We start from the raw sequence: 15,294 nt of genomic DNA, 5'->3' as shown, positions 1-15,294 counted from the left end.
TGAATGTCGAAAATGTCCAGAAATCTTTCGGGCCACCGAGAGCATCTCCTGCACAACCCTGTCATTTTTTTTTATATGTTGCACCACCAAATTAATTGTGTGAGCAAAACATGGGATGTGTTCGAATTCGCCCACATGTAATGCTCTCACAATTTTGCTGGCATTGTCAGAAATCACAAATCCTGAGGAGAATTGGGAATTGCTATTCTAGAGAAGTGGAATCTAGAAGGGACATGGTAGCGGGGTCTCAGGACCTCCATTAACTGTGTAAAACCCACTGCATTGTTGTTCATTTTTTTTGTCCAAAATGTTTTAGAATTTTAAATACCATTTCCAATTTGATGAATGTGCTGCAAGTGATGTAACAGGGAGGATATTCCAAGATGGTTAAGGTCTTACCTCTATTCACTGTTACTTGGCAACAGTTACAAATGGCTTGGCAAAGGTTGTCTGGATTTAGGTGGAAATTAATCCACACATGAGAAGTGGATTTTTTAGTCCTTTGCCCCGGCATGCCAACAATGAGATTTTTCACGCCATGGGCAACAACTGTTGCCTGATTTTACAGTTTTTACACAAACATCCACGCATTAACATCCTCATCATCTTCAACATCCTCATCATCCTTGTTATCGCCAACTACCTAAATATCCTCCTCGTGCAATTCCACATAAGCATCCTCGATTTCTACGTCAGCATGTTGACTTGTGATGCTCATCCCCACATTTGCAGAGGGCAGACAAATAGTGGAAGGAGGATCCTCTTCAAGTACAGTATTAGAAAGGTCAGACTCACACATGGCAACCGCGGACACACTTGGACTCTCCTCAGGGATTTGTGATTTTTCGCAGCACACAGTTGGTTCCGGTGTCTTACTCGTCTTAACAATTTAATTTTTTTTGTACCTCTCCTACAAGCAGAAGGGCTTAAATCATCACTAGAACCACCAGTCATAAATAAAGGCCAAGACCTTATCCTCTCCTTGCCTTTTCGTGTAGTGATTGGCATATTGCCAATTTTTTGTTTCTCTAAAGCTAACTTCGCTTTAGATTTTTTTTTTTCTTTAACTGGGTAAGAGTTGATTTTTTTACATGGCCTGACTTAAGCCCTGGTGCATAGTCTTTCATAGATGACGTTGACGGCCTTGCATCGTCGTCATGACTGCTGCTGGCAGCTACCAGACTGGTATGTGGATCCTGCTCTCCTGTCATGTGACTGTCCTCCATACTCACTGCAATCTAACAGCAGTGTCAATTATAGCGCAGCTAAAGCACACAACCAACCACACACAAAAAAAATGATGGACACAGCACCCCCTGGACAACAGAGCAGCACAGCCAACCCCTATGGACAGGACAACAGCCAGCCAGCCCCTATATGGACAACAGCCAGCCCCTATGGAGTGGACAGGAGAACAGCCGGCCCCTATATATGGACAACAGCCAGCCCCGCTTCTATGGACATAAGCAGCCAGCCCCTGAGTGACAATGACAACAGTAACCAGCCCCTATGCACAGCGTCAGCAACAGCACATTCACAGCCTACTCTCTCTTCACTCCCGGAATGAATAAATGTCGGCGATCGCGGGACCTTTTATATAACCCAAAACCCGCGAGAATCTGACAGCGGGATGATGAAGTTTTGCCTCATTTTGAGATCAGAGTCAGGCGGGAAAACCCGAGCCGACTCGGATCTCGGCTCGTATTACAAAGTTCGGGTGGGTTCGGGTCTAAGGGAAACTAACCTGCTCATCTCTACTTCTAATCGCGCCATGCCGTGGCATGACTCTGTAGCGCTAAGAATCTTCCGTGCGACTTTTTATGCGTCTGATTAACACAGTGATGTGAATAGCTAGCACAAGCAGCTTCTGCTGATTAAAATGATATGCAGCATGCTGAATGTCGATAAAATATACCACAAGCTTGCAATGTACAGGGCATTGAAGCTTGAAGTGGATGTGCTACAGCAGCAAAAGACCAGACTGGATTCCACTACTCTCAGCTAAGAACAGGAAATTGAGGCTACAGTGGGTACAGGCTCACCAACACTGGACAGTTGAAAAGTGGAAAAGCACTGCTTAGTCTGACGAATCTCGATTTCTACGACATGCAGATGGTAAGGCCAGAATTTGGAGTAAACAACATGAATCCGTGGATCTGTCCTGCCTTGTGTCAATGGATCAGGCTTATGGGTGGGGATGTACTGTAATGATGTAGGGAATGGTTTCTTTGCACACATTATGCCGCCTTAATACCAATTGAACGTCATCTAAATGCCACACCCTACCTGAGTATTGTTGCTTGTCGTAGAATAATGCAGCATGTCACAAAGCACACGTCATCTCAAGCTGATTCCAAAAGCATGATGATGAGTTCAGTGTACTCCAATGGCCTCCACAGTCACCAGATCTCGATACAATAGAGCGGTGGAGCGGGAGAATCACAGAATGAATGTCCCACCGGCATATCAGCAGCAACCGCTTGATACTATCATGTCAACATGGATTCAACAAGGTGCTGGAAACATTCCTTAGAGATTCTGGTCCATGTCACAAAAAGTTCAGTCAAATAGAGGTTCTATGCATTCCTGGAAACCTGTACCATAATTGATTTTTTATACATACATATTAATACACCAGAATAAATGCTTGCTGTATTATAGGGAGGCAAAACATGTTACTGTACAGTATACCTACGATTTGTAATTGCTATCCAAAAATCTGTTTTTGAATCCCAGCTTTAAAGGAGAGTCAAATTCTTATCTGTTCTCACAGTACAGTCTATTTCTGTTGGCAAGGTGAGACTGAAGCTCTTGAAAACACCTGAGGCGTTGTCACAGTGGATGTGAGAGATTTATTCTGTAACATAGAAGTTATATTATACCATGAGCTGGAAATGGCACTTGATTGTGTTTTTTTTTTACTTTTTATTGTGACCGCAATATAATCTTTATTTCCCCAGATATAGCCTACAGTCACACTGTAGACCATTTTCTGCAACACCTAACTTTAACCCTTTGCTAATTATCTTGTCTCACCTGTACAGCTATGTATAGTACTGCTGGTGAAAGCGTTTCCTTAGTTTAGTTGTAGCATTATATTCTGTTGCACGGCCATGGTGGCAGCTAGCACTTGCACAGGTGCCAATGTGAAATGTCTGAGTTCTGAAAAGGAGGGGGCGTTGTAAAGAAGCGTTGCCCTGCAGTACTGGTGCAGCCGATCAGCGGCGTTCCTTCTCCATGCAGCTCCCGGGGACAATGGAGCCAGGTGCCCCCTTCAGGGCTGACGCCCGGCGGCAAATGACTCCATTGTCTGCGGGAGTTCCGCCACAAAACAATGAGGAGGTACAAGCACTGCTTGGCTGCATATCTTTTCCCTCTTTGTGTTGGGTGCTGATTACACATTAAACTGATGTGTGATCTTTAGCACTATGAACGTCTCTGTAAATGCCCTGGCATTTTATAACATTCATAGTCCATGTAGTCACCTGGCAGACAAGCAATTTGCAGATTTAGGGCCCCATTTATTAACATAACTTATTACCAGTGTGGCATATTTTGGTTAGTATCACAGTGAACTAGTGAATAGGCCATTGGTATTCACTATTACCTAACCCCTCCGGTGAGGTCCGGCGACAATCTCCCATCTCAGCAATGTCTTCTCTTCTGTTGCTGGGAGTCTATTGCTGCCGGCGATGTGCTCATGCGCGTGATACTTTCCCCCAGCAGCCATAGGGACCGCAATTCTCTCGCCAGATGTCGAGAGCGATGCAGTAAGAAATAGCGGTAATGTTAAATTACTGCTGTTTGTTAAATATTGAAAAGATGACATAACCCCTTTAGCACTCGCTGAAGGTGTTATATATCATTGATAAATGGGGCCCTTAATGTCTGTATTTATAGTTTGTAGGGTTTTTTTTATTAACAATGTGATGCATGTGCTATGTGCCTTTGCTGCCATCTGCTGGCTGAGCGTTTCATTGCTTGTAGCCGCTTGTAATAATGACTTCTTATTTGTAGTTGCCACACATGCCTCACATTAGTGAATGCTTAATGAAGAGGAGCTTAAAGCCTACTGATCTGAGGGATATGACGATTGGGCAGTTACAGGTGATTGTGAATGATCTTCACTCTCAAATTGAAAGTAAGTAATTTGTTTTGCAGTTTATGTATATGTAAAACTATAGCTACAGTAGAATTAATGCATTGGTATAATATACACTACAGTACAGTAATAAAATGTGCTCTATAGTTTAGTCTTAAAGTGAAACCGGCAACGCCAATTTCCATCATTTATTTATTTAGTAACAGTTACTTATATAGCATCAGCATATTTTGTTGTGCTTTAGAATTGGGAACAACTAATAAAACAAGACTGGGTAATAACAGACAGACAATGAGGTAAGAGGGCCAAGTCTACAATCTAGAAGAAGAAGATTATTTTATGAAGATGACCAGTATAGGTGGTGCATTCAAAAAAGATGGTAGGGGTGAAAGTCTGTTTAGGTGAAGACCAGTAGGGAGACTAGTGCAGTAATCAGTGTGATAGATAATAAGTGCATGAATATAGGGCCTATGTATCAAAGCTTGATGAGAGAGAAAATTGGGAGATATAAATCACCAGGGCCGTAGCTAGGGTAGTGCGGCCGGTGCCATCGCACAGGGCACCACAGGTCAGGGGGCGCTGTTTGAACCTGACACATTTCTTTTTTTATTATCATTCTTGTTTATAGCTTCCTCTTATTTCATCCCCAGCATCTCCTGGCCTCCCCCATCTCTTCCCTGGCCCTTCCCCATGAAGCCATGGCCCTTTTTTGGGTGCATTATGTCCCTTTGAAAATGAGGGGGCGCCAATGCTCTTTCTGGCACAGGGCACCAAAAAGTCTAGTTACGGCTCCGTAAATCACCAACCGATCAACTTCTAACTTACATTTTATAGGCTTGTTTGAAAAATTAGTCAGGAGCTGATTGGTTAATACTTTTTCTCTCACAATTTTATCTCTCATCAAGATTTGATACATAGGCCCCTAAAGGTGAGTATCCACTAGCAGATAGTGGAATGACAGTACGATTACAACATTGTAGTCGTACAGTCATTCCTCTTCCCCTGCAGTGCCTACACTACACTGAACGATATGTCGTTCAGTGTAGACACCCTCCCTCATCCCTGAACATGGTCAATCTGTCATTATCGGCAGATTGACCGGCATGTTCAAGCGATGATTGATGTCGAAAACGACCAGCGGGAGCGCGCATCGCTGGTCGTTTTTGACATTTTCATGCCCAATTCATGCACGATTAATGAGCGATTGCACAATAATGATGTCGTAATTGTGCAATCGCTCATTAATATCTGCTAGTGGATACACGGCTTAAGAGTTTTGTAGTGCCTTGTTGAGAGATGTTTCTTAGAGATAGATAATTATATATATATATCTCTATCTCTATCTCCACATACATACACACTCTGTAACATGATTTGGATACAGACTGAATGTGGGGAGCACAGGACAATTCAGAGTCAAAGATTATACCTAGGCAATGATTTAATGGATTGGGTTTATTGCTGTTTTCTCAACAGAAATAGAGATGTCAGGAGAGTAATTACTATTGGCTGGTGAACACATTATTAACTCTGTTTTTGAAAGATTAGTTTTGAGGTAGTGAGATGACATCCATTACGAAATGGCATAATGACATTCAGTAATTCGGTGAAGACCTTCAGTTTTGCAGTCAAATACAGCAGATAGATCCAGGAGAATTAGAAGTGAATAATGTTTTTTATACTGATCAGTGATCGAAGCATTGACCACCTTAGTCAGTACAGTCTCCATGGAGTATTGGGAACGACCGCCAGACTGAAGTGGGTCCAATAAATTGTGTGTCAAGAAGGTGTTTGAGGTGGGTGTAGGAAGTTTTATCAAGCAGCTTGGAGGGACAAGGGAGCTCAGAAAGGATGATAATTAAGGGAGAGTATGGGTTACAATTGTGTTTTTTTAATCAGAATAAGAGTAATCACTGCATGCTTGGATAATGTAAAGGTACCAGTTAAAAGAGAGACCGATTATAAATGTTAGAGGAGAGGTAATAGAGAAGGAAGGTGAGAACAGAGTAGATACTTAGGGGTAGATTTACTACATTTACTAAAACAGACAAGTGGTGGTGTTGCCCATAGCAACCAATAAGTTTCTATAATTTCTCTATTACATTCTATAAAATGATACACATAATCTGTTTGGTTGCTATAGGCAACACCACCACTTTTATGTTTTAGAAGCTTTAGTAAATTTACCCCTTAATCTTCATTGTGGGATCAAATGCCAGAGGGTCAGAGAAGGAATTGAGCAGGTTGGCTTAAAGCTGTATTACTGCTTAACCTGCTAAACATTAGATTTGCCACTTTATTATGGCTGTGGAGCAGGGGCGTATCTATAAAGGGTGAAGGGTGTGCGGGGCACACGGGACCCTGGGTCTAGTGGGGCCAACACCACACACTCTGCACCCATTAGTCTTATACTTACCTGTCCAAGCCGGCGCTGCAGAGCAGCCAAACTTCCTTGGAAAATTGGCAGTGGCCATTTTCCTGGTGACTCGTGCATGCACAGTACTGCTGTCCCAGGGAAACAGCGCAGGCGCCATTTTCCTGGAGACATAAGCATTCACAGTAGATTCCAGTATTAAGCCACAATCTACTGTACCCAGGTGTACTGCGGCACCGCCGGAGAGAGAAGGGCGCCCGCACTGAATCTGCACAAGGGCCCCCTCTTCTCTTAAAACACCACTGCTGTGGAGGCAGTAAGTGAATGAGAGGATGCAGTCTCCATGGTCACAGCTTCTCATTGATTGGTCTTCCTGCACTCACACCTGTTTGCAGCGATACACCCCCACAACCCAGGTTTCTGGCCTGGGTTATGGAACAAACCATGAAACCCTTGAAAAACCGCTCCATGGGGCAGCCCCGGTCCTCAGGTGGGGGAAGGAGAAGCCGGCATACTAGTAAAGTGTAATAAAAGCCAGTACTACAGATTTAATGATAGTTTGGTTGTTGTAGTGTTAGCATGCTTGTAATTTTTGTTTCCTCATTCCTGACCATCAGTAGTGCAATGCAATGTTAGTTAGATTAGCATAATCAGTTAATTAATAATGCCATGCATGATGTTGGTGTTCAGCGCAGCCCCCACCCTCCCCTACATGCATGTGTACAATAGTTTTTGTGTACATTGGAATCCATATTATAATCAGACTGATTGGAACACTAGCATTTGTGGCTATAGAACAACATGACATTGAGCCATTCAAACTTGATAACATTTATAGTGCAATGAAAAAATCCTATGAATGCTAGTTTTATGTGTTTGTGTACTGTGATATGAAATGTTAATGTTAATGCGGGCTATTTTTCCAGGCTTGAATGAAGAGTTGGTTCAACTTCTTCTTATCCGTGATGAATTGCACATGGAACAAGATGCAATGCTTGTAGATATTGAAGACTTAACTAGGTAAAATGATACTGAACTGTATGTCTGTCATACTGCTAGGCACATGTATAGAGAAGGAAACTTCACTCACCAGCCTTGTAGCCTTGAATTTTATGCAGGATAAATTAAAAACAAAATCACTGTTCATAGATTGAGGTGATCAGCACCTGCTTGTGGGGAGACGAGAAGTCACCAAAATTCTTTCCTGGTTCTTATATGCTCTATCTACTGTTCTATCCTTAACTATTCACACACTATACCAGTAATGATCCCCACATATTATACCAAATTAATGACCATAAAATATATTCCAGCACTTTGCCCTGCCATACACGACTTGCCAGCATTGTGAACCTGTGCAGAGCCCATTCCTGTGACCATTATACAATACGGGCTCATTTCTTCAGCTAGTACACTCGTACAATAAACAGCTCACGTCATGGCGGCTAGCATGCAATACAGAGCTCATTGCCTGGAGACTATCACACAGTGCAGAATCTGTGTCTTGGTGGCTAGTGTGCATAAAAGAGTTTACTGCTGATGATGGCTACAGTGTGATACAGAGCCATTTGCCTAGTGACCATGGTAAAATACAGAGCCATTACTGTTGGGATTTAGAACATATATTTGGTGGCCAGTGGACAGTATACATATAATATAACACTGCTTGGTGTCCTAATTGTGCAATGTGGATCCCAGTACGTGGTAACTGCTACTTCTACACTTTTCTCCATGTACTACCACAACAAGCTATCAGCTTCTGTTATACTGGCTGGTAACAGCTCCTATACTTCTCCTCCACTGCACTCTAGATTTCAGCCCTATTGGTCATACATTATATCAGGCTGATAGCACTCAGTTTCTTGTCCTAGAGAATTAACTACTTTGCTGGAGTTTAGTGTAAGAGAGAACATGAAGCTGCTATCAGTCTGGGGTGACAGCAATGAGAGTGTCACACAGCGGGTGTGATGGTTATGTCTAAAGCTGGTTGCAAGGTGTCCTTTATATTTTGTCACCCCCTTGCCCAGACCAGGCCAGAAAGATACAAAACATATGAATGTTCTGTACTAAAATTTCAAGACTTTAGATAAACTGCTGTATGATACTGCCATCTACTGGTTATAGCAGCAAAATGCTTTTAGCCAAAGCCTCTTATCAAGTAGTCATTGCAAATGTTTTATGTGCATGTTATAGCATGTATTCTGACTCAAGAAGGGCAGCGAGATCTCTCATTTATGGTAGGCTACATAATTGTAACTTGTAATGTATTATGTATTTAAATTCAGAATTGTTACTGAGAATTAGCTTTTATTTATACCCCTTTTCCACCTAAATTCCGGGTCTGACGAGGAGTTGGAACAAAGGCCCTCATTCAGAGCCGGATGCTCTGAGCAGAGCGCACGCTCTGAATGAGGGCCGTCCTCCATAATTATGGAGCGTCCTCCTGGACGCTCGTATAGCTGTGGGTCACCACCCACAGCCTATACGAGCGTGCAGGTTGATGGCCGCGATGGTCTTGAGTTTCTCAACCGCAAGGCCCGGAGTGATTTTGGCTCTATCATAGCCAAAATAACTCCCACTGACATCACTAGTGATGTCAGTGGGCCGGCTTCTGACGGTAGGCGTTCCCTTGGGAACGCCCCCGTCTGGGAGGCACGCCCCCGGCACGCCCACCAAAGGGGGCGTGCTGTCAATCAACATCGACAGCACGCCCCCTTTGATCAGACACAACGAGCGAAGGAAAGTCCTTCGCTCGTCGCGCATGGCGCATGCACACGACGGAGCTCCCTCCGTCGTGCGCATGCGCAGTGCACACCATCGACGCCGCTTGCGAGTGGGTCTGAATCAGGCCCAAAGTTCGTATCCGGATCAGACCCGGAATTTTGCCGGCGCCGACTCGGGATATTCCCGAGTCAGCGCCGCTCACACCGCAGTCGGGTCTGCATAGACCCGGCTTTTGCGGAGTGAAAGTGGTCGCTTGGAGATGATGTCATTTCCAAGCGCCACTGAAGCCGGACCAATCGGCCGGTTAGCAGCACACTCCAGGTCATCGTGACCCGGAGTGCGCTGTTCTCACAGCAGGGTTTCACGGGCTACGCCCGTGTTAAACCCTGCTAATTACCTGGGTTGGATTGCCGGGTCACTCGACCCGGCGATCCAACACTCTGCCCTTTTACACCAGGGAGCTGCCCGGGTTAACCCTTCAAAAACCCGGGTTTTAGCTCCGTGTAAAAGGGGTATTATTTATATACTTAAAACACACACAAACACTGTAAATGATTGCTAGTGTTGGGCTTCTGTGTAAACATATATACACATTTACACACTGAATATGCCCCCAGTGTGTGGTATCCTATCTGGAACACAGAGAGAGTGATAAAGAGATCTCTTTTGGTTTCCGACCAACCAAGCCCGGTATACAGCATTCAGGATGCATGCAGCGCACTGCTTCATGTACAAGCATGCTCTTACACAAAGCTATGGATATTGCAGATAACATGCAAAGGAGCGCCACAGTACTCTGTAAGGAGTCCAGAGTTCATTTACAAATATACAATACTGTCCTTCCTACAACACATTTGCCATATTGTGATGTCATGCTTAATGCTCCTGTTTCTATGGGCAGTATATGGATCTGGATGCCAAGATGGTGGCGTTTATTGGGGTGCAGAATTTAGCATACTCTGCTGGCACCTGGATATAGCAGGGTGTGCTAGCTAAATGTAAGTTGGGCTTGTGTGCCTAGACTTACACTTTCTTGCAACAACAAGATTTTGTTTTGCGAGATAAGATATTTCATTGCAATTTATTGGGTGTTGAGAACACATTTGTCATTCCCAATTGTGCATTGAGCCCTAAAACATAACATGATATTTATGGGTAGGAGGTCCTTAATTTTCAACAGGTTGTGTTTTTTTCTTCCAGATAAGTCCACTTAAATATCCTGTAATATATATATTTATACCCACATAAAAAGACCTACCTAATCAATGTTTATTTCAGTGATTATCTATACATTAATTTTGAATACATGCATGGGACAGCATAACCTTACACACACCTATTGTTTAAGCCTTATACTGCAAACAAATGCCCCTATCCACCCCATACCCCAGCAACTTATAATTCACAATAAAATGGAGACCTACACAAATAGGAGTAACTCCTTTACATCTGTAAAAGAAAAAAAAACACTACATTGTAGCTAAAGTGTAGATGATAAAAAGATAAGCTCTATATAGAGAGTGTATAGCTGGCAAAATGAGATAAAATATTGTCAGAAGAGACTATTTGTCTACTGATTAGGAACTGGTCACTCGATCCAACAGCAGTATTACAACGAAACTCCTACATTAGGAACAAAATGTCCCAAGATGAAATGATGGATATCCCCAAAATCATGAACAAAGTTCAATCATCGGAATTAAACCTCTAGTTGAGAAAACATAAGTCGACACAATGCAAGCTGACAATCCACCATTGAAACAATATATTTACTTTTTTTTTTTAATTGCTTGACATGTTTCAGTGCCCTAATCACATTCCTCACACGCATAGATGCAACAATACATGACCATTCAATTTAAACAAGAACCGGAATAAATAAATTACTCCACCACTCACTAATTAAAATTATACATTTAAACATAAGGGAGCGTATCTAAAATGTAATTGGAAGACTGGCAGCTACAAACCAGTATTAAACTCCTTTATGTCACAGTTAACATAAAAATTCATGAAGTATCCAGTTAAATAAGTTTGTGATGGAACACATATACAGCGGGTAAAATAAGTATTGAACACGTCAACATTTTTCTCAGTAAATATATTTGTAATGGGGCTATTGTAATTACATTTTCACCAAAAGTCAGCAACAACCTAAGCAATACACACATGCAAAGAAATCAAACCATAGATGTCCATAATTAAGTTATGTGTAATAATGTCATATGACACAGGGAATAAGTATTGAACACGTGAAGAAAGGGAGGTGCAAAAAGACATGGAAAGCCAAGACATCAGCTGAAATCTATCAGTAATTAGAAAGCAATCATGCCCCTTGTCCGTGCAAATTAATTTAAGCTGGTTCAGTCCCAACTGAAGGCCTATAAAAAGGTGTCTCAATACCAAGGTGTCACACAAGAAACATCTCAAGCAAATAGCTCTCTCAAGAACTTCGCAACCTTATTGTTGCATAACATACTGATGGCATTGGTTACAGAAGGATTTCTAAACTTCTGAATGTTCCAGTGAGCACTGTTGGGGCCATAATCCAGAAGTGGAAAGAATATTATTTCACCATAAACCGGCCATGACCAGGTGATCCTCGCAAGATTTCTGACAGAGGAGTGAAAAGAATTATCAGAAGAGTTGTCCAAGAGCCATTGACCACTTGTGGAGAGCTTCAGAAAGACCTGGAATTAGCAGGTATAATTGTTTCAAAGAATACAATAAGTAATGCACTCAACCGCCATGGCCTGTATGCATGCTCACCACGCAAGACTCCACTGCTGAAGAAAAAGCATGCTGAAGCTCGTTTAAAGTTTGCTGCACAACATTTGGACAAGCCTGTGAAATACTGGGAGAATATAGTCTGGTCAGATGAGACCAAAATTGAACTCTTTGGATGCCATAATAAACATCATGTTTGGAGGAGAAATGGCACTGCACGTCACCCCAAAAACACCGTACCAACAGTGAAGTTTGGAGATGGGAATATCATGGTGTGGGGCTGCTTTCCAGCATACGGTACTGGCATACTTCATTTGATTGAAGGAAGGATGAATGGAAAAATGTACCTAGACATTCTTGATAAAATTCTGCTGCCATCTACCAGGATGCTGGAGATGAAACGAGGGTGGACATTTCAGCAAGACAATGATCCTAAACACACAGCCAAGGACACTCTCTCAATTGGTTTCAGAGAAAGCAAATAAAGCAGCTAGAATGGCCCAGCCAATCACTTGACTTGAATCCAATTGAAAATCTATGGAAAGATCAGAGTTCATAGAAGAGGCCCTCGGAACCTTCAAGATTTGAAGACTGTTTGTGTGGAAGAATGGGCCAAAATCACACCTGAGCAACGACTAGTTTCTCCATACAGGAGGCGTCTTGAAGCTGTCATTACCAACAAAGCCTTTTGTACTAAGTATTAAATACATTTCAGTAAGCGTGTTCGATACTTTTTCCCTGTGTCATTTCACATTATTACACTTAATTTATGGACATCTGTGGTTTGATTTCTTTGCATGTGTGGATTGCATGGGTTGTTGCTAACATTTGGTGAAAATTTTATTACAATAGCCCCATATTACTGAGAAAAATGTTGATGTGTTCAATACTTATTTTACCCGTTGTGTATATATAGACTGAGAAAAATAGGACTCAAAGAGAGCATTCCTATGTGGGCATTGAACTCTAACCTCATCAGCGATTGGCATTGTAAACCTAGCTACAGCAGTGTTGTGTCTGTCTGCAACACTGTGGTGTATGAAAAATAGCCAGTAGAAAAAGCTCATAGACAGATTCTGAGTGGCAGCTCCAATCCATAAATAGATACATACCTAATAAATAGAAATGATCAGCGCCCTAAAGTGCTAGAATTGTTAAGTAAAGTTCAATACTGCAAATAATAATATATAACATCTCATTAGCTAGACCATTTTGTTATTCTTGTTTTTATATCATTTCTCAAACTACCATGGACTCGCAAGTGTTCTGAAGAGAAATAAATTATAAGATAAACTATATATTGTTATTGTTTATTTGCACAATTGCACTTTATTTAACAACTCTAGCACTTTAAGGTGCTGATCACTTCTATTTATTTATTGATTTGTACGTGTAGCTCACCACTACGTGCCACTGTTTTTCAGCTGCCACCCACCACTTTGGGGAGTGCATATTAACTTTATTCATTGTCTTACACTATTCACGTAGAGGTTGTTTGGTACACAGGCACCACGTTTACTTCCTTTATTTCAGATACATGCATACATCCACATAATAAAATTGTGAAAGTGGTTTTTTTTTTTGAAGAATAGGGAAAAAATTTGGATAAATATGACATTCTAAAACTCTAAAAAAATCAAATAAAAGATGTGAATATCCACAATTTTCTCTTATAAGCAAGCTATGGGGCTTTATTTACACAGAGATATGCTCTAGATGGTTAAATGATTTCAGCATTAATTCTGCATTAGCTGATGGCATTGGTGTGGGTTGCATAATATGATAGAAGTACTCTGATTGGAATAGACAGGATTTCATATATAATACAATCATTTGTTTTACCAACCTTTGCCTATAACTTGTAAGTGTTATACACTACAGTTATAAGGCAATAATGTGTATATTTGAAGATTTTAATTTTTAATGCCATTTTTATTGGATATTTCACTCCATCAGAGTTTGATTTGTTTATCAGTTTATACTCTACGAGCTGACATACTCTTAAGCTGGCCACACACTAGACCAACTTACATCCAACCAGCCAACTTGTTGATTGGTTGGAATGAAAATCTGGTAATGCATGGGAGTAATTGATGATTAGCAATTTGCCCCTAAATGCCAGAAAACAGATAAATGGTCGTTCAGACAAGTTTGTTAAATGTTTGATCTAAACAATTTGTTCAAACAACAGTTTTGGTCCATTTTCCAGCATTTGGGAGCAAATTGCTGATTGTCATTTGCTTTCATACCTTACCAGATTTTCATTCCAACCAATCAACTAGTTGGCTGGTTGGACAGATAATCTTTAGATGTGTGGCCAGCTTTAGTCTGTACAGATTGCCTCAGGTTATATGTACATATTATAATTTCATCAGTTCCCAGTTATTGCAAATTGGGGCTAATTTGTGTTATCTCTTCTCTTACAGACATGCTGAAAGTCAGCAGAAGCACATGGCAGAGAAGATGCCTACAAAATAAAGCAAAAAGCCATTGAACATTAGGAAAAAAGCTAAACTTTTATTTCGCTTTTGTGGTTGTCAAAATGCTGATGCTAAAGATGATACACAAGGAAAATCAGTGTTAGTCTTTGATGTCTGAAGCTTTTCGTCCAGTGACTTGGCCTATGCTTCCTAATTTATTTTAACTTTTTACTTGTGCCACTTAATATGAGGCATTTTATTAAGAAACTATATATGTACAGTACTTATGCCATTACGGAATATGGTTAAAGAGACAAATAATAGTTACAAATTGTATTTATTTTTTTTAATTTGCAAACTTTGAGTTGATCAGTATTTTACCTATGATAACTACCTTTTATTCTTCACTGTAGTTCTCAACACAAATGGTATTGACGGTGCTAAACAAGTCAACGACTACATGCCTGCCTCATCGTAATGTTGTAGCTTTCTGTATCTTGTATAATTCAATCAGTTGTCAACATTTTGTAAATGTTGATCATCTGACTTCCATTTTTAGATGTGCTATTATATTCAATTGGATTAAAAAGAAGTCACATTCAAAAGTTTTATGTATAAATATGTAAAATAAACTTTAAACATTTGTTTTGTATGTGACGGTCTTTGGTTGGCATAATCTATGACCTTCTACTGCACACAAATAACACACTAGCTTTAATATTTCCAAGGATTTTTTTAAAAGGTAACCACAAACACAATCTAATTTGCAAACGTTTATTTTCCCTTCATAAGGGATTTGCTTATTTTTTAGCTCTGTTAATTGGATAGGGTTTTTTTTTTAAACAAAACTGCAGATCTGTAGTAATAGCTGTATAAATCCGCTTGGTGAATATCATTTTCTGAAGGTAAACTTTGCCTTTAATCCCCCCAAAAATAATTCAATTTGC

The 15,294-nt window shown here is 41.0% G+C and overlaps 1 protein-coding gene across 6 annotated transcripts in view; it reads left to right on the top strand.

The window, feature by feature from the left end:
• The window catches only part of SCHIP1 (schwannomin interacting protein 1), a 475,035-nt gene extending 460,071 nt beyond the window's left edge, over nucleotides 1-14,964 (top strand). For all 6 annotated transcript variants that reach the window (XM_088479823.1, XM_088479825.1, XM_088479824.1 and 3 more), the window contains 3 exons: nucleotides 4,018-4,141; nucleotides 7,403-7,496; nucleotides 14,354-14,964. In XM_088479823.1, coding sequence (XP_088335949.1) covers nucleotides 4,018-4,141; nucleotides 7,403-7,496; nucleotides 14,354-14,405 — 270 coding nt within the window. In that variant the 3' untranslated portion in view covers nucleotides 14,406-14,964. The remainder of the gene's footprint in view (nucleotides 1-4,017; nucleotides 4,142-7,402; nucleotides 7,497-14,353) is intronic.
• Nucleotides 14,965-15,294: the final 330 nt, after the last annotated feature.

Source organism: Taudactylus pleione, unplaced genomic scaffold, assembly GCF_031769625.1.
Source record: "Taudactylus pleione unplaced genomic scaffold, aTauple2 ptg000246l, whole genome shotgun sequence".
NCBI lineage: Eukaryota > Metazoa > Chordata > Amphibia > Anura > Myobatrachidae > Taudactylus > Taudactylus pleione.
Note: the sequence above shows the minus strand (reverse complement) of the source record. Positions and strands in the feature narration are given on the sequence as shown.